This window comes from Cricetulus griseus, chromosome 3, assembly GCF_003668045.3.
Source record: "Cricetulus griseus strain 17A/GY chromosome 3, alternate assembly CriGri-PICRH-1.0, whole genome shotgun sequence".
Lineage (NCBI taxonomy): Eukaryota > Metazoa > Chordata > Mammalia > Rodentia > Cricetidae > Cricetulus > Cricetulus griseus.
In genome coordinates, this window is record NC_048596.1 from 102904031 (window position 1) to 102927437 (window position 23407).

The following is a 23407-nucleotide window of genomic DNA, read 5'->3' on the forward strand; positions in this document are numbered from 1 at the left end:
CGCTGTCACATTTTGTACAACTAACTAAGGACTCTACATAAAATAAGAAATGTGGGTAAGACGAATGGAGTGTTCCAATGCTAATATCCTGGTGGTGACATGTGCACTCTTATTACTGCAAAGCACTGTGGCTGAAGGAAACCATGTAAAGAATACACAGAACATCTCTGTATGATTTCTATATGCGAACTATAATTATCTCAATAAAATATTTTTAAATAAGGGTTTTGAGCCAATGCATTTGAGTCAGGCACATTGTATTTGAATGTTGAGTCTACTTATGTTCATGCTCCTGTGCTCCTTTAGACAAATAAAGTACTTGAGCCCGAGCCTCAGTTTCCCCATCCATAAAATGAAGATAGTTCCTATCACTCTGAAGGGCTGTCCTGAGGTTTAAATGAGGTGATCCATGGAAATACTTCACTCTGGGCCTGGCACAGAGTAGTAAGGGCTTGGTAGACAACATGTGTAGATCCTGCATCTTTAGCCAAGATGAATATGTCTGTTCCATTGTCTGGTTCTGTTATCAACTCCCCTCCCCCTTTGTCCTTTCTGCCAATCTTCCTCTGAGGAAAAGGTTAATTTTGGTCAATATTACTATTTTGAGATCAGATGACACCAGGTACATTCAGGGAGGTATGACTTTAGACTCCATGTCATCTTTATAATGCCAGGATGGACAGTGACAAAGTCTGATGAGTCTCATTACCACAGACAACTCTGACATCTTATGATTTCTAGCCACAAAGACACTTTATATGCCACTTACTTTCTAAGCAATATCTTTTTCCCTAAGAAGAAAGCAAATGGCTCGGCTTCATATTTATCCAACCCTGTGTATTAACACAAACATCACAGACATGACATCTTGTAAATCTTCCTAAATCTCCAAGACATCCCTGGAACCTAGGCATGCTAGCAGACAGCTACAATAGCAACTCCAAGGAATTCCATCTCTTGTATTCAAACTCTGTGCACACTAACTCTGCCTCTAGGGTGTTAGCCATGTGTCTTCCATCTTGTGGACCAAAGACTAATAGGAAACTCAAAGCAGAGGCAGGGAAGACCCTTGTGTGATACAAAGAGCTTTGGATCTTGCAACTAGACCCAGAGCTGAAAAACAAGCTCTTACTTGATTTAGCCACATGTATAAACCCACGAGTGCTCTGACCTACCCAGCTCCACCTGGCCCAGATCACTGACCTTCAGAACCAATGAGTAAGAACCAATGAAAGACTAGTGTAATACGCCACTAGATTTCGGGTGGCATGTTACATGGTAAAGAGAAATTGCTATAAAACATGACTATAATTTCCTTACTAGAGGTGAGGAGACTGAGTGAGACTCAGACGATTCAGGTTAAAACCAGCACTGTAGAACTTGTACATTTCTCCTTCGTTTTGGTGTGATTTAACCTACCACCACCCTGCACCTCTTCCATAGTTTACTGCTCATATTGGCATTAGTCTATAAGTAACTATTTAACCATATGCTCCCAACTGTATGCTCCCAAACCCCTTAAACAGTAGGCACTTAATATGTAATGATTGATTAACTGGATAAATATGCAAGGTCTCTGAGTAGCTGGGCTGTCTCAGACAGAAGACCCACACCCAGGGAAAAGGACCCTGCTACCCAGATGCATAGCTAGCAGGGCCTGGGCACTGGTGAAGCTCTGTTCTTCTAACCCAGGGTGCAAAGGTCTGCCCTTAAATTTTCCATGCATCCCGAGGGCGAGACAGATGAGGAAATGAGTAACTACCCCACAGTTAGGAGGGAATGTTGCTGGATGAATTCCATATGTTTAAGGAATGCCAATCTCTATGCTAAGAGGATTCTGACCAAAACAAGCTCCCAGCTGGAGCAGGAGTGAACCAGCAAGAACCCCACTGCTTAGGACCCAAGATGCCTGTTAGCTGAGGTCCTGCATGGACTTGTATCATCCAACACATTCAGACCTAGGAACATGGCTCCCATTCTGCAGACCCAACCCAGAACAGCACTGTCCTTCCTCAGCTCTAGGACAGGCTGAAGGAGGGACTAGTTTCAGATGCCTGTGTCCCTTTGCCCTATCCAACCCCTCTACTTACTCTACAGAAGTGATCCTCTCAGAACGCCCTTAACCACGCCGTCCCAAGAAGCCCAACTGTACCTGAGATGGTGTTTACCTTTACAGCAGCCATCAGGCACCAAGACCATGCTGTAGCCCTCTGTTATCTCCATGAGCTCCTGTGAACTGCCCCCTGGGTGGCTGTGGTGGCTCTGCTTTTCAGGAGGGTCTTGAATCTGTCCCCTCAGTGGGGAAGCTCTGGCCCTTGCCCCTCCATTGTCTAATGTTACACTTGGGTCACAGCAGCCTGGCTTCCTGGGGACTTTGTTCTCTTGATCATAGACCTAAATTTGTTTTCATTAAGAAATGCTGCCCGTCACTCCATCAATTCTGCCCTTTTGGGTTGTTAACCTCAATTAATGGTGCCAGCCTTGGAGGTTGCTCTGCAGGAGAGGGAGAGGGGTGAGCCACTTGGCTTTAGCAGGCTGGATTACAGGGGCTGAGCCTGCCTTTGCTAAGCAGCAGAAACCTCCATTTATCTGGCAATATTTTTAACAGACCACCCATCCATCCCTTAAGAGAGAAACCTGTGGCCATTGAGAACCCTCACTCTGGTCAGGGTTCACATCCTGCTCTGTCGTGCCCTATGGTGTACAATGACACTCACTCCTTCAACCCTCCCACTTTCCTCCTTCTCTTCAAAGTGGAGACACTAATTCTACCTTCCTAGTGGGGCTGCTGGGGAGGGGCTAGTGATTTAATGAGGCAAAGCACTTCTAGCGGAGCAGACCACAGCTGACACTTGGCAGGTTCCCCTCCACCCGGTGTGTGTGTGTGTGTGTGTGTGTGTGTGTGTAAGGAATATGCACATATGTGTGGATGTGATGTGATGTTATTCCTTAGGAACTGTCCACCCACACTGTTCACCTCAGTTTTTGAAACAGGGTCTCTTACTGGCCTGGAACTTGCAAAGTAGGCTATGTTGGCCAACTGGTGACCCCCAAGAACTTCTGGTCTCTGCTTCCCCAGCATCAGGATCCATAGTACACATTAATGCTTTTTTTTTAAGAAAACTTTATTTTTTAAGATTTATTTATTATGTACAGTGTTCTGTCTACATATATCCCTGCAGGTCAAAAGAGGGCACCAGATCTCATTATGGATGGTTGTGAGCCACCATGTGGTTGCTGGGAATTGAATTCAGGACCTCTGGAAGAGCAGCCAGTGCTCTTAACCATTGAGCCTTCTCTCCAGCCCCCACATCAATGCTTTTACTATTACTACTCCTCCTTCTACTACTACTATTACTACTACTACTACTACTATTATTATTTTCAATGTGGGTCCCAGGGAACAAACTTGGGTCCTTGTGCTTACAAAGCTAACACTTTCTGGGCTGAACAGTTTTCCCAGCTATGGGATCGTCTGGTTCTCATCTTCACTGCAAAGCTCTCGCTGTAGCTCGTTTTCAGTTTTAGCCTTCTTTACCCTCTCATCCTTGGGGTAAGATACAAATTACTCGGTTTAGCTGTACTTATTCATTCATATTCATTTAGTCACAAAATAAATCTCTATTGGGAACCTACAATATTTCCTCATCAGTGGTGAAATACAATGTGACAAGGATCTAGACAATGATTTTGAGCAGGCATGGTCTGGTTTGAATCACATCCTTGAACTTGGTAGCCATGAGCCATGGTAGATCATCTGGGTTTTGCCTTCCTCCTTGTCCTGGAATTTCAATATTCCTAGTGTCCTACTTTGCTGATGATCTATACCATGGTCTGACAGGCCCTATGGAGGCACAAAGTGATGGTGCCTTCCCAGCAAAGCCCCTGGTCTCCTCCAGCTTGGGCCGACAGGGAGGAGAGGGAGCCAGCGATTACCCCAGGTCACTGTGCAGACTCGTCCTCTCTGGGAAACTGGAGCCACCTTCAAAGAGGAGTTTTTAATTGGCTTAGGCTCTGTGCCCACTCCAAGACAGCTTCCAAAAATAGGATTATTGCCCCCTCCACTCTGCACAGCAGGCCAACGCTTTACCTCACATGCAGGGCAGGTGGCTGGACACTGGCCCAATTTGCCTAGACCTTCCTGAGATGAGCCTCTGCTATGGCTCAGCGGGGGTGGAGGCAGGGCTGCTAAGTCCTGTCTCTTCCCATTCCCGTGAATTCAAGAAATGGATGCTTAGGTGAGTCTTGGGTGAAGAAAGAACTGAGAAGAGCCTGGCCAATGATTCTTCTAGATAATGTGTAGACCTAACAGTCAAAACCTATGACAACATTGGCTACACATTGCCAGATGGTCCAGGCCACCCTGAGAATATACTAGGCTGAGGCCTTACCTGGACCCAGAACTGCTAGTCATGCTATGCTAGCTACCTTTAGATTACCTAGAATGTACAAATCATCACCCAAATGGTGGCTTTTACTTACTGACCACCTGGTGATGCTTGCTTGTTGCATCCTTACTTTCTTACAGAAACTCCATAACTGGTGAGCAAGGACTTGTTCTATACCACTCCAGGTTTTTGTGTATGTGTATGGTGTGTTCATGTGTGTGAAGGTGCAAGCATATATGGATGGGGTATATGGGTAGGTGAATTTGGTGGGGGATGGAAGATAGTTTTGCATTTTATTCTTCAGGCAGCATCTACTTACATTTGAGATAGGGTCTCTCATTGGCCTGGAGCTCACCCAATAAACTAGTCTGTCTGGCCAGAAAACTTGAGATCTTCCTCTCTGCCTCCCTAGTGCTGGGATTGCAAGCATGCACTGCCACACTTGTTAAGAGTTTTACATGAGTTCTGGGAAGCCAAACCAAGTCCTCACACTTGCAAAGCAAGCACCTTGTAGACTAAACCATCTCCTCATGGTGTCTCCCCACCTTTGAAGGGAAATCATATCCAGAGGGTTATACAGTGAACCTCAATGTTTTGAGTCACAACTTGGATATGATTAAGGTGTATATCTGGAGAGGTTTAGGGTGTGCCACACCAGCAGGTATATGTGGCCTTGAAACTGTACAACAAAAATATGTGTTATTCCCATTGAGGAAGTGAAGCCTTCACCAGGTGAAATGACTTGCCCCAGGTCATGTAGCTGGTAAGAGGTAGAGTTGGGATTTGATCTTTTTCTCTGAGTCCTGGAGTTCCTTCCCTAGGCTATATTGCCTCTTTTACCACAGCCTATGGGAGGATTTCCCTGATGCAGGACAAGGGCTACAAATCTGCAGAAGCATTCAGGCTGATGGTATTTAAATACTTGGTTATTTGAAAAATATAACAACAAGCAGTTGAGAATAAATGCCAAACCTCTAACTGGTTAGAAACACCACCTGGGGGCACAGAGATTTGTCAGCGTGACTGATGCTTCCTGCTTAAATGCAACAGTGTGCAGACACTTATGCAGAAGAGAAACAGGCTGGGAGCCGGAAGAGGCAGTGTCTGGGGAGAGTTTGAAAAGCTCCGCTTGCATCTAGTCACGCATCTAGTGCTCTGCAGTGTGCATCTCTAAAGGCAAGACCAGCCATCGTCCTTTTATGAATGAGAAGCCAAGACCCAGAGACACTGAGGATTTTTCTAAAATTGAACAGCTGGGATTTGAACCCTCAAATGTTATACTGAGTATGTATATGCTACAGATGAATTTTGTCTCCTGTATGCTCTGTTGCCACACTTTGTTTGCTGCCTGGGAGGAGAGAAGGGTTCAGTGAGTTCAAGCCTCCCTTGTCTTTGGGACTTGCTGCATCAGCCATCTACCTCAAATCTCCCTTTCCTAAGGACCTCATTTGAACTAGTTTGCATATGCCATGGGATACGCAAATGGGGTTTTCATGGTTCTATCGGGTAGTATCATGCTATCTAGTCAGGGAACCAATGCAGACATATCCAATCCACACCTGAGCCCCTGCTGTAGGGTGGCTTCATCCAGCTGAATGGGAGAAGAGCTAGCCTGGCTTTTTCAGGAAAACTGATCCTTGTGAGAGGTAGGTGGAGGCAGTGGGCATTTGCCAGTCCCTGGTGTTGGGGAGATAAGAGGACTAGACTATTGGCTCCAGGGCCCCATCTCTGGGCTAATCTGGGTGGGCACTAAATTACTTTTCATATGTGTCTTTCTGGAATTTCACATGTATTGTCAGATGCCTGGTTAAAAACAAGCTGCAAAGCCATTCCATTTTCATAGTGACTTGGCCTGGCCTCAGCGAGAGCCATACAGAACATTGGCTTTTCAGCCAGGATAACTGAACCCTTCATTATTCCTTTTCCCATTTAAGAACTCTATCATGAATGACAGCTGATTTGTTCCATGTGTGTATATTGGCCACCTTTTAGGAGCTAGTTAGCACTCTAGGTTTACTCATGCTCCTGCAGTAGCTCCCATCCAGCTAAATGGGAGAAGAACTAGCTTGGCCCAATCTTTGGTGGCTTTGTTACTCTACAGACAAGTTACAGCTGCAGCATCTGAGAGCCTGTCAGAGATGCAGAGTCTCAGGCTCCACCTCGGAGCTCCTCAAGCCTTGTCTGAAATTAGATCTTCAGGATTCCTCTGTGACCCCTCAATCCTAACACCTGCTGTTACCTGCCCACATCCTCTCTACCCTGTTTTCAAATGTACCACCCTTAATGCCACTCTATCCTGACCACTTAGCCTCTCCTTCATCTTGCACACACACTGCCCTCTGCCTAGAATATCTCTCCTTCACACTGGCGGCTAAATCCTTGAAAGACAGACTCCCATGTGTTTGGGGTTTCCTCAACTTCCCTTTCCCTTCCACATGACCCTTGAGGCCTAGCTTCCTCTCTCCCAGAGCTCAGGGCCCTGCAGCTGGTCAGCTACTTATGCAGGTGTCTGCCTTGTTACAAATATGGTGAGTCCAAGAAGGAGGCAGGGATGTGCCTTCTCTTTCCTTCACATCCATTATTCCATATCCTGTGCATCTAGGCCACTGGTTTTCAGCCTGTGGGTCACAGACCCCTTTCACAGGGGTCACCTAAGACCACTGAGAAACACAGATGTTTACATTACATTTCATAACAATAGCAAAATTACAGTTATGAGGTAGCAACAAAAATAATTTTATGGCTGGGGATCACCACACCATGAGGAACTGTATTAAGGGGCTGCAGCAATAGGAAGTTTGAGAACCACTTCTCTAGGCCCTCAGGGTGCAGATGGGACTTAGAGATTGCCTTGGGAACACCCAGTTCAGTCAGAAAGACTGCCAGAGTTGTGAGTACAAACACATGTTCTCAGCACAGATCTGTAAATAAGATGTTTACTAACCCAAAGCCTTTTTGAGGCAAAGAAACCATCTCCCCTCCTCCATTTATTGTTCCCTGAGGGATAGCCCCTGGCTTCTAAACAGTGTTTTCAGAAACCATAGTCATATGAATGGATCTACTGTCCATCATTTCAATAAACAAAGTAGCTCATTATTACCAGCAAAGATTTGCTGAACACCTACTTTGTGCGAGGCCACCAAGGCTGCTATTTGGGGTATAAATATAAATAACTCCTGCTTGCTGCCCCCTCTGAGGTTTCTCCTCCAGCTCAGTGGAGGGATTAAGAATGTGGAAAACTGGGTGGCCCAGCAGAATCCACTGTTTCCAGAGTAAGTTACTCTGCTTTGAACAGCCTCATTTTCTTTATCCATATTATGAGGATTACAACTTCTGTGTTGTTCACAATCTTGAGAAACACACAGAATCACAAATTTGAAAAGTGTGTGGCAATTTAGAAAACACTATATTAATTGTACCAGTGGTTTTAAAGGCAGACAGGTTTGGTGGCCAATCCAAGAATCATTGTCAACTCACTTTTCCCAGACTAAACCAAATTTGTCTAAGGCAAGTAAGACATGTAAGACAAGCCTGCCTAGTCCCTGTTTGCCAGCTATTCAATTTCTCAGACTCCATTGCAGCTACTGGTAATCACATGACAATAAGATGGAAAAGGAAACTCACTGGTGGAAGGAACTTGAGAGGGAAGTGGCTGATAACACTTATTTCCTTATCACAAATGTGAGGTCAAATGGCCGTGGTGGAACTCTGCATTGACAGACAAGACTTCAAAACAGGCTTCAGGGTGGTTGCATAGCCCCACTTGCTCTTTCTGCTCCCCATATCTCTGTGGCCTCTCCATACTACCTGAGATGCCATCTATCGTGGGTGACAGCTTCAGCTTCCAACCAGATGCTGTCTTGTGGCAAACTCTAAAGGTCAAGCTGATGTAACAGAAAACATGATGAGATGTTGATTCTGAAAACATTGTGGCACCGTAGGGAAAGATCTTGGGGGCCTAAGAAGCACTAGACACAGTCAGAGAAAAGAACAGGGCTCGAGCTAGAATAGGGTACCTTGGAGGTGAGAGAACACTGGGGACAGGATTGGGTCTGTACCCTCATCTATATCATAGTGAAGGGACCAGCTCCCCGTTTTGGCAGCCATAACAGCCTAACACACGTGCTTGCCTGAACTTGCCTTGGTCACTAGGAGGTCAGATGCTCGCCTCATGGCAAGGGACCAATCAGAAGTTAGCTAGCAGGGCTATGCTTTATGGCTCTGGGTGTGCTTTATGGACAAGAGCACAGCAGTGACATACAGAACATAGCAACCACCCTGGGTGGTCCTATAGGCCATAACAACCAGTTAACTAATCAACACAGGGCAGGTCCTCCAAGACTGGAGGTGCACTAATCCTGAGCCTGTGTGTACCCCTAGACACTCCCCTTTCGCTGCCCTATAAGATCTCTGTCCTGTGGTTTCTTGGGGTCTTTCCCCAGCCATTGGCAGTGGTGGGTGGATGAAAGACCCTAGCTAATGGGGTTAGCTCATTAAACACCTGCAATAAAAGACTCATTGCTTTTGCATCAAAATGGGCCTTTTGTTGATTTTGGGGTTCAGAATTTGGGCACAACGATAGGAGCTGATCTGTTTAATGTGATGGTTGTCCCAAACTGGGCTCCTGCCTTATCTAGCACTGCCCTTTCTCTCAACGAAGCAAATCATTACTAATCATAACAGACCCTTGAATATCTACAGGTGTGGATGGAATGAAACACTTCAGTGCTGACTCCACCCACAGCCTTTACCTCACAGATGAAGAAACAGGAGGTGTGGAGGGTAATTAGGCTTGTCAGGAGACCAGTGCTGAATCAGGTCTTCTTGTCTTTGTGGTTAAGGCCTGGGTTGTCTACCATAGTAGCCATCACCAACACATAATGGTTAGACTTAGATTTCTAATTGCAATTAAGGTAACATTAAGGTTTTCAATAGTATTAGTCACATATCATGAGTGCAGCAGGCACATATGGAGAGTGGCCAAGCATAGACAGTGGTGGTCTAGGAGCTTGGTATGGTCATAGAATAATTCATGAGTCCCTACCTGACAAGTTAGCACAAGGAACCAAACATCTTGTCTCCTGTTTGGCTTGAAGAAGCAGAAAGGAATGGGGGAAGAGAACCTTTTTCAAGTATGAACAACTGTCACTGTACAGTGAGTCCGACCTCTGCTAGCTGGTTGTCTCTCTCAGGTGGCAAATAAGACAGTGAAATACAGGCATATGACAAACACGTGTCCAAGGTCATGCCGCTAGGGGCATGGTAAAGCTGGAATGAGGACCCTGATCCTTCTACCTCATCTCTGTTTCAAGGGGCCATTTTGGAAGTGTCTCTTCCCTTTATTCATTTCTGAAAGAATCAACTGGATATTTTCTATGAGGAAAACCAAATTCCACAGGGGCGGGCTGTGGATGATAGTTTCCACCTAGGTCCAGCGGGAGGTGGCTCTCCCTTCCGGGCACCTCTGCTTCTTTCTGTGGCCTGGGAGGCAGGTCATAGGGCAAACTCATTCTTCCTGGGGCCTCCCCTCACAGGCTGGGCTGGGGCTTCTCAGCTCCCCCAGGGAGCTTGCAGCAGCTTCAAAGGCTGGGTCTGATTTACAAGGTTGCTGATGGCTCCAGGCTGTCCCAGATCTGTGCCTGCCCCAGTCCCAAGTTGAGCTTTTGACTAGAGATGGGTCAAAAGATCTGAGGCGGGACCCAGCCGAATAGGCCAGATCTATTCCATCTGCTCTCCTGAGGGCTTGGAGTCAGCTGTGTCCCACAGGGGAGGGTGTCCCTGGCCAAGCCCATTTTTCAATTTACTGGAAGGTGGAGGGGCAGAGGAGTCCTGGCCTCAGGACCTTGGATGTGGGGCCCTGGTTGTTTGCAGAGCTACCTATGACATTAGTAGGTAGACATTAGAACAGCCAGCCTTCAGTTATCATGGGAATCCTTTAGAGAAGCTTGGACCATCTTTTTAAATATGCAGACAACAGCTCAGGAGGGTAAGTGGTATCCCAAGGGGTGAGTGGCAGTAAGCCAGGACACACTTCTTTTTGCCTTCATCTCCCTGCCCAACATCCCAAATTTGGTCATTCTTTCTTGATCAAGGAGAACAGTCAGCAGGCTCCCTTACATTGTCCCACATACTGTACTGAGGGGTGAATGAAGACTGAGGCATCAGGTCCTGAAACATTGAGAAAATAGGATGAGTTCTGATGCCAGGGCCAACGCCAGGCCTGCAGCCTGCAGCCTATGGGAGAGTTGGGAAGCTGCTTGCCTCTTTTAGCCTAGGCCTCCAGAGGACCAATCACATCTCCATGCAGTGAGGGACCAGACCCCCTAGGGTTCAACAAAGCCCTAACTCTCTCAGTTCTCTGCAACTGTGGCACCACTTGCCATTTGCCCAGCAGGCACTAGGCCATCCTGTTATCATTATTTCTTTTTAGCTCAGAAAAGTAGACATTTCCTTCTGGTTTGCAGGAATTCAGAGGGATTTATGACTCACAGCTCATGCACGGCAGCACCAGAGCTCAGCCCAGCTGCATTATCTCCTAGCCCCATTATGCTTTCACTGCAGCACTGTAGCCTCTACAAAAGGGCTATCCTGGGTTAACCCAATGAAGTTCTTCTGTGTGCCATATGATGCCATCTCTTTGCTGTTTTGTCCAGAGGGTGTCTCACATCCAGGAAATAAACACACACAGTAGAGGTTGCAAGCGTGGACACTAAAATCTGAGTTTGGATCTAGATGTCACCAGTGCTTCTTAGAGCTGTGTGAGTTAGCATTGTGACTCTCCATGAGGAACCTCTCTGGATCTGCATCTGGTTCTGCCTAGCTACCAAACCCAGGTAACTGACTATTCCCATGAAGCATCTGGCATCACATTGGTCCAAGGTAAGCAAATGGCAAAAGTTCAAGATCGCAGTGGCCCTGCTTCCATCCCATCAGATCCAGTAAGGAAATAGGATGAAGAAAGTTCTGTTGACTCAACAGAGTGAGGATACTGTGATGACAAATGCTGGGGTGACAGCATTGGTTCCACTGTTACAGAGACATCCAGATGGAGCTTGTCCTCACAGACAGACACCTGGTAAGTTACCAAGGGTCTTCTTTATGTCCATCCGAAGCTGGAAAGAATCAATTCCATGTCCTCTAGCCTTCCCTGTGCTCAGCTCTGAAGATAGCAAGCAGCTGTCTGGGCAGCCATTCCTTGGGATCTGTCCCCTGTTCAGCATGGCTTTGATGCCAGAAGACCAGACCTAGCCAAACATATGGACCTACAGCCTAGTAAAGCCCACAGCTGGGCCATTGGCTGACTTTTCCTCTGTTCCTTGGAATATTCTGGCAATTCTAAAATAGTTTCAGCAACTTATAGACATTTTCCCAGGATATTCTGGTCTCTAAGGGAACAATCTGCTCTTTTCTCACACTTTTAAATCCCTTTTCTTGGAAGACCAGTTCTTGTGTAAGTGTACACACACACACACACACACACACACACACACACACACACACACTTAATTTGGCCCTGGATATGATTAATAAGATATCAGTGTTTAAACTTTGGGCCTGGCTAATCTCACTGAGTGGATTTTACTTGTACTTTCTTTATAATAAAGTTCTAATTATTAAAACATTTTAAAAGATTTCAACAATGCATCAAGTAATAGCAATGACTGTACTATTCATTAAGCTCATGCTAACTAAAAAAGTAGCTTCCTTCTTTATCATTACACCAAGTCCTCACAGAGGACTTGTGAGGACTCTGTTATCCCCATTTCACAGATAGGGAAACAGAAGCAGGCTGACTTGCCAGAGGCAGACACTAGTCCTGCACAGTAGGCATGGAGTACATGGTGGAGATGGTCCTGGGGGCCTGTTTCCTCTGCCCATACCCTTGTTCCTAGGCCAGGAGCTTTCCAGGCATAGTTGCTCCTTCCTTGGGTTCTAAGGTTGGCAGAGAGGGACTGTATCATCACTGGGGTCTCTTCCCCTGGAAGCCCAGATAACCCAGAATTCTTTGCACTTTCAATTGCAGGTTCCTTTCTGGCTTTCTTGAACAGTGCAGCCCTAGCCAGCTGTTCCTCCTCTCTGTGGCCTGATAGTCCAAATTCCTTCTTCCAGAACATGTGTTTAGAAAATGAAATTTCCTCCATTTTTTTTATCTTAAAAACAAATCCAAACCAACCAACCAACCAACCAACCAACAACAAAAATGTCCCCCTAACCCTTCAAAATAAATCAAAGGATCCTAAAAGTGCATTTACAAGCAGCATCTTGTGTTGAGGAGAGACCAAACAACAAGCTGGGTGGCACTGGCAGGACAGTTCCAAACAATGACCATGAGAATCACCTGGCTGCCAGTGACCACACTGAGGATCCAGATGATGGTATTTCTTAGCCACTGATGGGGGTGGCATGGGGAGGGATCATATTCACACATCCTTCTTAAAACCCGAATATGAAACCATTTAAGAAGCCTTGAAAAATTAACACCAATTGATTTAGAATTAGGAATCAACAGACCACAAGAAAATAAAACCCAAACAGATAAGTATAAACTATGACAGTGGGCCAAGCTCTACTCATCTGGCAGCATAAACATCACTAAGAAGGGAAATGTTCTTTCCAACAGCTAGCAAAGGCTCCAAGGGAGGACTTGGCAGAATCCCAGGTACATGCATAGTTCTCAACTCACAGGATCCTCTGTCCCCAGGGCTGTTTGCTGTCTTGTGGTGGCCTGCCCAAGTGTCATTATGTGCTGCCTTCCATAGCCTCATCCTGGGTCTCATCCTGGGTCTTCTGTGAGGCCTCCATCCCATCTCCTGGCCAGTGATAGTCATCTTTCATAGATACCATGGGATCATATCACTCCCAGTCCAGGCTCATTTCTCCAGGCTTCCCCTCCTCCTAGATGATCGCTTAGCTCTACCCCTAGATGCTCCTGTCTCCTCCCCCACAGCTGCTCATTAAGCCCCAGGAATGTGCTCCCAGTCAGGCACCTGCTTGTGCCCAGGCTCCACTCAGCATAAGTCAGAGAACTTGCAGGCCCTTAGCCATGGATGGCTCGTCCCAAGCCTGTGCCTGAGGAGGACTCACCCTGAAGGCAGCCTGGTGACAGGCCATCAGAATAGGCTCCCACTCTCCTGGAACAGGGGCAACCCCCACTCTGGCAAAGAAGAGGAGCGGAAAGCGCACCTGACTAGTGTACCAAAGTGTCAGTTTGCATACAGTCCCCTCTCTGTCATGCTAGGCATGCCATGTGCCTTGTAGGCCCTCAGAGTTTTGATGTACAAAGCAGGGCCAACATGCTGGACCTCAGAGCCATAGACATTAGCAACTTTATCAGCATCTCTGGACAATGCCAATGTGAAATGGGCATGACATGGCAGGTAGAAAAACCAGGATTTTCATTCCAGCACCCAAACTTGGGGAAACCATGAATACCCCTTGGTTTTCCTCATCTGTCAAGTAAGGACAGGAAGAGCCCCTTAGCAGTTCACTGTCTGACCTCAAACAGGATGTAACATGTAGAAATTGCCTTACACAGAGTTCAACAAGGACAAATGTAAGTGTTTATTCTGCCTTGCCCAAACCTACTTCCTAGTAGGTGCCACTGGGCATTACAGAGACATCTTGCTATCAGGTCCTCTGAGCCTTTCCCCTCTCTATTTGTGTGACCACATTGACTAGCCAGCTCCAAGATCATTGGTTTGCAGCAGGTATCACCTGGGTTGTCCCTTGGGTGGAGCTCAGTCCAAGAGAGGGATTCTAAGATTTTTGTCCATAGGAATCAGGCCTAGTCTGTTTCTTCTGCTCTTTTCAAGGCCTCTCCATAGGCTTTTGTGGCACATCCTATTCTGTAGGTCATTCTCACCATGGTTCAGGGTCCAAACTGAAGGTCCATGGGTCTTGAGAGCAGAAACCTAGTGTCTTCCTTGCCTTTGCCATGATGTCATCATTTATTTTATTTTTAGTTGTGTGTGTATGCTTTTCTGGATATCTGCACATGTGTGAGGGTACCTCAGGAGTTCAGAGAGGGTGACAGAGTCCCCTGGAGCTGCAGTTATAGGCAGTTGTGAGCTGCCCAATGCAGGTATTGCTAGTCAAACTCAAGTGCTTTGTAGTAGCTGTGTGTGCTCTTAACTGTGAGCCATTTCCCCAGCTCACAAGGGCCTGTTGTTTGACTTCCAGAATTATTTAAAGTTACTACATGCATATTGTCTTTGTTTGATTTTTGACTTTGAACCTTTTCCCACTTTTTTCTTTAACTTTCAGTATCTTCTTAGGGATTGCTTAGGGAGGATCTGTACCCTGTTGTGGAATATTATTTTAACTGGAATATTATTATTTAACACATGTGTTACATTTGTTTATGCTGAGGAATATTATTTAAACTGTGTAAGGCTGTGCTACATTTATTTATGTTACATTTGTTAACAATGTAAGGATGTGTGCTTAGTTATGTAAAGATGTAAAGGTGTTTCACCTTGCTTGACTAAGGCACCTGATTGGTCTAATAAAGAGCTGAACAACCAATAGCTAGTCAGGAGAGGGATAGGCGGGGCTTCCAGGCAGAGGGAATAAATAAGAGAAAATGAGGAGGAGAGAAGAAGGGAGAAAGAGACACAGTCAGGGCAAGAAGCCAGGCAGCCACCAACCAGAAAGTAAGATATACAGAATGAAACAAAGGTAAAAAGACCTGAGGCAAAATGTAGATGAAAAGAGACAGGTTAAGTTATAAGAACTAGCAAGAAGTGAGCCTAAGCAAGGCCAAGCATTCATAACTAATAAGAAATCTCCATATCATGATATGGGAGCTGGTTGGTGGTCCCCCCCAGAAAACCTGGTATAGGACCCTAGTTCTTTTTAATTTAATTTTCATAGATGAGTACTTTTCCGTTTCCCACTCCTCTCATGACCCCATTCCATCTCAAATTCATAAGCTCCTCTTTTTTATATAACCTGATATATAATATATATTATATATCCATCTTCCTGAGTCCATTTAGTATTATTCCTATGTACATGTTTAGCGCTGACTACTTGGGATTGGATAAGCTTCTAGGAGGTTGGGCTAGTCCAGGAAAAGCAGTAATTCTTCCCCTCTCAGTAGCTATTAATTACCTGTAGCTCCCCTTCTGGGCCTTGTGAGATTTCACCTATTCATACTGGCATGTCAACTGGTATCGTTGTGCAGATCTTATTTAAGCAGTCACATTTTTGGGGTTTCATGGGCTCAGTTTCCCTGTCATTATTAGATGTCCTGTCCTTCTGACTCTTAGCACTTTTTCTGTCTCCTCTTTTGTAATGTTCCCCGAGACTTAGGTTTGGGGGGAGGGTTGCTGTAGATGTGTAGATCGGAGCTGGGCATCTCATAATCAGTTCTTACATTTTGACCAGTTGTGAATTTTTGTTTGTTCTATGAATGATCTGTCTGCTACAAAAACAAACTTCTTTGACGAGGACTGAGAGCTACACTTATCTGCGTATATAAGGATTTAGAATATAGGTAAACAGTATACTGGTATGTATTATGTTTTCCTCTAGGGTCTATGACCTCACTAGCCACAGATAGTTGGTTAGATTTACAGTACCAGTCATGAGTTCCCTTTTATTGAGCAGGCCTTAAGTACAATGGCTGTTGGTTACCCCAGGATGTAAGTGCCACTATTGCACCTTGGGAATATCTTGCTGATCTGGTTATTGTTGGATCCTAGCTATTTAGGGATGGCATCCAGCACATCTATCTACATGCTCATTTAAAGCTGGGTCTCCTGAGGCCTTTTTGTATTCTTCATGTCAAGCCTAAGCCAGAAAAAGCTTTTGTGATTTCTAATGTACTTGACAAGACATGGCTTTTGTCTAACACACCTTTGTCTAATGAGCACCTGTACAGTACCCTTCTCAAGCATCCATGGATGTTTTGTTCTCATTTATCTGTGCAGCCATTTGCTGCCCTCAATATGGGGAGACACTGTTTACAGGGGATCAGCAGCAGCTGAGGACTGTCTGGCTGAACACTTGCTGCTAACAAGATCTTTGTCTGGTGGCTTCAGAAGGAAAGTTGAGTGACATTTGCAGCCCTCTCTACTTTGAGCACCCATTTCCTCACCTGTAAACTAGGGATAGAAATATGTAAATGACAGGGCCTCTGTAAGCATCAAACGGTATGAGAAATACACCATATGCAGGACAGCATCTAGCACACAGAAGGTCTTTAGTTTGTGTTTTCCACAACCTGGCTAAAAGGTCATCACCACTTGTCCTCCTCCCCTCCTGCACACCACTGACATCTAGCGGTAGTTTTGAATAACTACAGATGCCAAAGCTCTAGCTCTTTTCCAGGATTGTAGACAGGCCTGCAAAGAAGGTCAGCTAGGTTTCTCTCTGCTTTTCCAAGCACTTCTGCACTTATTACCTCATATTATCCACACTCTATTTTCTATTGTATATACTGATGGCAAACAGAGGATCAACAGCAGATGTAGGGCTGGGGCCTGCCTGTTAGTAAACCTTAGATCAGGGGGTGTGTCTGTCATTTTGTCCACATCATTCCCTGTGCCTAGGGCACTGTCTGGCACACAGTAAACACCCTGTATAAGAAATGACCTTCTGGCTGGGCGGTGGTGGCGCACGCCTTTAACCCCAGCACTCGGGAGGCAGAGGCAGGTAGATCTCTGTGAGTTCGAGACCAGCCTGGTCTACAAGGGCTAGTTCCAGGACAGCCTCCAAAGCCACAGGGAAACCCTGTCTCAAAAAACCAAAAAAAAAAATGACCTTCTGCGGTTTAGATGCCCACATGGCGACAATTAATAGTGTTGTTCTTGGGGTCAGTCTATCAAGGAGGCTCCTTCCATTGCCTCCCAAGGTGTGAGACTGGACAAAAGTATTTAATACAAGTGTCCCCCAGCTGTGGCTGGAGAGATGGCCCAGGAGTTTAGAGTACTTGAAGTTTGCAGAAGACCCAGGTTTGGCACCCAGGACCCACATGGTGACTCACAACTGCCTGTAACTTCAGTTCAAGGGGTACCAATGCCCTCTTCTGGTCCCCACAGGTGCTGCACACACATGGCACACACACATATAAATGTATACAAATAAATACAAATCTAAACAAATATTCCCAATCCTTTTATCTGTAAAAGGAAACTCAGTCCCCTGTGCATTTCTTGAGGAACATATCCACTCCCTAGATAGGTCAGGTCAGACCTATGCACGGTAAGAGCAAGACACAACTGTGAGAGGATGTGAGCTGGGAGAGGGCTGTTTTACCTTCATGTTCTATGATATTGGGGATTGAACTCAGGACCTGGAGCATGCAAAGCCACATCTGCGGTCCTTCTCTGGAGGAGACTAAATGGCAGTCCAGAGAACTCCACAGAAAGACAAGGATCCTGGCAAGAGGGTACCTGCCTGAGACAGGGGAAGACCTAGGCATCCTGAAGCTTCAAAAGCAGTAACTTGTCATGTTTTCTAGGGGAGCTGGGGGAACTGGCAGCATCCATCACTGTTATCCCTAACTGTAAACACTTTTACAGAGACAGAAGGGGCTGATGTCTGTAAAGGCAGAGGGAGGCCGGAGCAACACCCTGCCTCCAAACCCTGGTTATACATTTGATTTCTCTTCTTCCTAGAACTCTCCATCCCAGGTTCTACCCGAGAGTCTCTTTCTGGCCTCACAGATGGGGCCTGAGTGTCCCTCCCTAACATCCCAGGTGAAGCCTGTGTCACCACCTCCCTTTACATCATCGGTTTTTCTCAAACTAACCACACCATGTCATCCCAGCATGCAGCAGCATTTGGAACTAATTGTCTGGTTATTTATTCTCTGTCATTCCTAACGGGACTCTAAGTTTCTCTAAAGAAATATTTGTCTTGTAGGCAGCCAAGAAATCCTTGAAGAGGCTATAGTTCAGGAATAGAGCATTTGCCTAGTGCACATCAGGCTCAGGTTTGATGTTCACTACTGCTGGGGGTGGGTGGAGAAGGATCAAGAGGGAAGGAGGGAGGGTGGGAGAGAGAAAGGGGGAGGAGAAGAAGGAGAGAGAGACACACAATGTGGTATTTTCTAACTCAGAGCACACGGGAAATTAAAGACATTCTGTGCCCCTCCCTACTCGGGGAGATCTACTACAGACCTTTCAGTGAGTGTCTGACCCTCCAGATTGGCATGATTTTGTTTTAAATAGATTATCTTGAAAGGATTTACAATATGTAGGTCCATACATGCACATGCCGGTAAGGCAAAATTTATAATTAAATTCTGTAATTATACCCACTGATCCCACAACTTAATACAACACAGGTGTGTGCTGCCAACTAACCCCAGTTCTAGTTCCAAAGGGTGAAATCACTGTTTTCTCCCTTCCCCTTAACATACTTAATTGCTGGTGTAAAACCAATGCATGTAATTTGGCTTCATTTGGAATTCCCACTTCCTTTACCACTTCCTTGTAATTGAGTTGAGCTGAAAATTTTACAAACTCATGTTGCCTGTCCCCTCAAACAAATCTAGTCTGACCTTGAGGAAAAAACTGCACCTGGAAACTCAGGAACAAAAGATGTGTGGAAGCAGCAAGTTCACTTTCCTCCAGAGCTCCTGTTATTCCTGCCCTCAATTGTTTCTCCAGGGTCAGATCTTAGAATCCTGATCCTTCATATGTAAACAGCACACCATAGTCTATAATACACTATTTATGGTTTGGTGCATCTGTTCTTCACAACAGGATTGGAAGACTGGCCCAGCAGGACTATTTAGCTTAGTGTACCTAACTGCTAGTGACTATGCTAATATATTACAAGGCTTTTTTTTTTTTCCAAGCCTCGGGAAAACTGTGTGAAATAACTACCTTTTATATGCTAGGAAACTGAGGCATAGAAAAGCTAAATGAGGGGCTGGAGAAATGGCTCAGTGGCTAAGAGCACTGACTGCTCTTCCAGAGGACCTGGGTTCCATTGTCAGCACTCACATGGCAAGAGGACCTAGGTTCAATTCCTAGCACCTACATGGCAGCTCACAACTGTCTGTAACTCCAGTTCCAAGGCATATGACACCTTCACACCAATGCACATAAAATAAATTTAAACAGATTATTTTTAAAAAGAAAAGCTAAATGATTTTCTGTAAGTCACAGGTCAGTATGAGGCCAAGAAGGATAGTTCTACCTCTGAGGCTCAGAGAGCTGCAGGTGGGAAGCAGTGGGGCTTTCCCAATACTGAGCCTGGTGCCTTCTCAAAACTTACTCTCCTGACCACTGATCATGGAGGAAGCCAGCTCGAAAGAAAAAACGATGTTTGGGATGGGCAGCCCCAGGCTTTAGTCCTGGCTGTGCCCTTTACCAGTAGAGGAACCAGCAGTAGTCCAGCATTTCAGAGCATTGGTGTGGCATCTCTCCAGCGTATCTAAGACAGGGCTATGCTGGGGACCCAATGGAGCACTGTATAAAGAATGCTTGGGAGGCAGTAGGTACCTGGAGGACTTAAGTTGGCCAAACTGTCTCTGAAATAAAGCTGCTGGGAGGGGCATTAATACCCAGGCCTTAGGTTAGGTATTACCCGGTCCAACATTCTAACTTAGCAGAAAGGGAAACTAACTTACCCAAAGTCATACATAGCACAGGGCCATGGCAGGGATGGGACAGGAACCCACACCCCTGAGTCCCTGCCGTCTGTTCTTTCTACCACAGCAGGTTGGGAACTCTTCAGAGAGGTGGCACAGTAAGCTTTGGTATAAGTAAGGTGGTGATCGTGGTGATAAACACCAGCTGCTGCCCTAAGGCTTTTCTCTAAATGGGACTCATTACTGCAGCCCTAGGAGTCCCATTTCATGGACAAAGGGACTGAGGTGCTCATGGCTTAGTTAACTAGCACCAAGTTCTAATTTTGGTAAATCAGCAGCACTTGGATTTGAACCTAGAGAGTTTGGCTCCAGAGTCCACATATCATCACTACCACGTGGTGCTGCTTTTCACAGGGAATAAGGAGTCACTGCTTTTATGCTGTGAATTTGAGTGTGCACATGGGTGCTCCCTGAGGATACTAACCATAGCCATAATTAAACAGAATGTGTAAGAAAACATTCCCTAGGAGTATCTTTTCAGGAACTTAACCTTATGTGCTCAAGTTTCCCAAATAACCATTCCTGTCTCTCTCTCCAGTGGGTCTGCTGATCACACACCTGCTGTCTATAGGTGTTATCCTCCCAGGTCTAGCTTCTAGACCTCTTCTCCAAGACTCAGCTAGACGCTTGCTCTCTACGTGACACCCTTCCCACAGTGTCCCTTGTAATGTTGGCTATGATGGTTAATATTGACAGCTAACTTGGCCGGATCTAGATTGAATTAACCAAGGAGGGAAAGGCCACTGTAAACGTGGCTGAACAAAAAGGAGAGAGCTAGCCAAGTGCTAGCATGCCTGTTTCCTGACTATGGGTGGAAATGCATTCAGCCACTTTATGCTCCCACTGCTATGCCTTCTGCACCATGAAGACCTGTACCCCCAAACTCAGAGCCCAAATAATCCCTTCCTTCCTTCCTTCCTTCCTTCGTCAATTGTTTTTGGTTAGATATTTTGTAACAGCAATGAGGGAAGTAATATAGTGGGAAACACTCTGTGACTCAGCAAGGGTTAATACAGAAGGCTGTGATAGAGATGACGACAAAGATAAATGTTTTCCTAATTGATGGTGTTCTTAGTCATGACTGAGGTCATACATGTCTATTTAAGGCTCTTCATGACACACACATGCATGGGGGCACCTTCCTTGTTTGTGGCATTTTCATACATGTGCACATAATAATGCTGTATCCAGTTTCCCAAGTCTGACCACCTTGTGTTTGCAAGGGGTTCTGGGTGGGAATCTGACCAGGCCACAGGGTTGACTAAATGACAGCACTGTCATGGGCAGGTGGTTCCCAAACCTCTTCTCCAAGAGAAAGTTCTTTACATAAAGGTCACAGCTGACACCACTTCCTTCCAGGAAGCACCAGCAATAGATGCTTGATGCAGGTGGGAGGGGTTAGACAAGGAACAGAGCATTTGCACAGTCTTGAAATATCTCCCTACACAGTTCCTATGACCAAGGAAGGGTAAAATGGTCATGGGAGAAACCAGAAGCCACCCATGATGCAAGCTTTGCATGAACATGGACAGTATCTAGTGGTCGGGAAAACAGAGTTTGTATCAGGGATCCCTTTGAAGGGTTCTTAAGGTATGATTGACCTCCATAATCATCTGGATTCAAGAAAGAGAGATGAGTTTTGAGAATCTGGGTGGGCCCCTTCTAATTAGTTGAATTCCTCAGGAGCAAAGGCTGTGGTTTCTAAATAAGAAGTCTCAATCTTAAGACCACAACAACAGTTCTTTCCTGAGTTCACAGCCTGCTTTCTGCCCTGTGGCTCTCAGACTCTAGCTGCACAGTCTCTATCACAGCCTGTTGTATTAACCAGAAATCTGTATGTATGTGGATGTAGTAGATTATAAACATGTGGATATATGTATGCAGCCGTGAGAATGTTCTGCTGGCTCTGTTTTCCTGGACAGTGCTGACCAACACGGCATTTTAAGCAAAGCTCAAGGGAGCATCATTAGTAAGACACAAGAGGGCCTGTACATGCCGGTGGCCTGAGCATCCCGGTGGCCTGTGCATCCCCATGGGAACCAACCCCTGCCTCCCAGACTCATGCAGGATTTCTAATGCAACTGAGGAAGAAATGAACTAGCAGAAGCAGCCTTGCCTCAGTTGCTCACATGTAAGCAGTGGTGATGGCCCATGAGTCTAGCAGCCACAATAATGCTCCTGCAGAGACAGGTTCACACCTGGTGGATGTGTTCACACAAGGAGCATCTGGGTTCTAAGATCCCAGGATCTCCTCTCCTCTCCTCTCCTCTCCTCTCCTCTCCTCTCCTCTCCTCTCCTCTCCTCTCCTCTCCTCTCCTCTCCTCTCCCTCCCCTCCTCCCCTCCCCTCTCCCTCCCCTCCCCTCCCCTCCCCTCCCCTCCCCTCCCCCTCCCCCTCCCCTCCCTCTCCTTCTCCTCTCTCCTCTCCTCTCCTCTCCTCTCCTCCCCTCTCCTCTTCTCCTTTCCCCCTCCTCTCTTCTCCTGTCCTCCCCTCCCCCTCCTCTCCTCTCTTCTTTTTCTTCCTCCCTTCCCTACTTCTGCCCCCTGCCTTCTTCCCCTTCTCCCCACCCAAGCACGCAATCACAAACAGGGGCCTGGTTTTCAGCAGGCCCCTGGTAATCTGCTCTCCTAGGTTGTAAGAGGTCAGCCTAGGCAAAAAGTCATTTTTGTATACATTTGTGGGCTCCTCGTTATCTGCCTACAGAGAGATGTTAGTGCTACCGCCATATGCAGGGATAGGGACCTTCAAAGAAGACAGGTGCCTGCTAGCCTTCTGAGCCACAGGTGCCTTTTTATAGAAGTAGAATATTATCACTTAGTACTTACTTCACTTCTTGTGTTATAAATGGACCAATAGAGCTTGCCAATAAGTTTGGTCAAAAACAAACACCCAGGAAGCCCCACTGGCAGGCTTGGAGCCACAGGCCCGATTGCTGCAAGTATAACGACTCCCATAGGGAGGGAGTGAACTCAAGCTCCAGAAAGGAACCACCTTGTCTGGGGGTGGGGGGTTCTGAAACAATGGCCCCTTGGTTGTTCCCAGAGAACAAGCCCAAGCTGCCCCTAGCATGCAACAGGATACAGAAGACTGAGGGAACCTGCAATGCAAATTCTGCTATGGACACACAGAGCAGAGAGCTTAGGGTAACAGGCAGGCAGAAGTTTGAATCCCAGCCTAGCCCATCAGAACCTCTTTCCCACATACAAATAGGAATGAAGGGTTTCAAGGAGCTGCTGAGACAGCCTAACAAATACATGTTTTGGGAAATGCCTAAGCCAGTGCATGCTTGCCAGACATGGTTAGCTCAGTGTTTATAAGGACAATGGGTTAGAGAACAAGAACTGTTTGGCTTTGAAGCCTAGTTCTGCCAAATACAAGCTGCGTGACTCTGAAAAATTCTGAATCAGTCTGGT

General features: G+C 46.1%; 1 protein-coding gene and 1 long non-coding RNA gene across 8 annotated transcripts in view; one reads left to right on the top strand and one right to left on the bottom strand.

Annotated features, from left to right (window-relative positions):
* Positions 1-23407, bottom strand: part of Tenm4 (teneurin transmembrane protein 4) — a 719910-nt gene that overhangs the window by 393374 nt on the left and 303129 nt on the right. For 2 of the 5 annotated variants that reach the window (XM_035442393.1, XM_035442391.1), the window contains exon 1: positions 13072-13253. The exons of 2 other annotated variants lie outside the window; for them this stretch is intronic. In XM_035442393.1, coding sequence (XP_035298284.1) covers positions 13072-13216 — 145 coding nt within the window. In that variant the 5' untranslated portion in view covers positions 13217-13253. Of the gene's footprint in view, positions 1-2168; positions 2661-13071; positions 13254-23407 lie in introns of those variants that run through there. One more of the 5 variants, XM_035442392.1, reaches the window with a different exon arrangement.
* LOC113831885 overlaps positions 5375-23407 on the top strand; it is a 33595-nt gene continuing 15562 nt past the window's right edge. The window contains exons 1-2 of one of the 3 annotated variants that reach the window (XR_003483829.2): positions 5375-5672; positions 11042-11463. This is a non-coding gene — a long non-coding RNA (uncharacterized LOC113831885). The remainder of the gene's footprint in view (positions 5673-11041; positions 11464-23407) is intronic. The other 2 variants (XR_003483828.2, XR_003483827.2) reach the window with 2 other exon arrangements.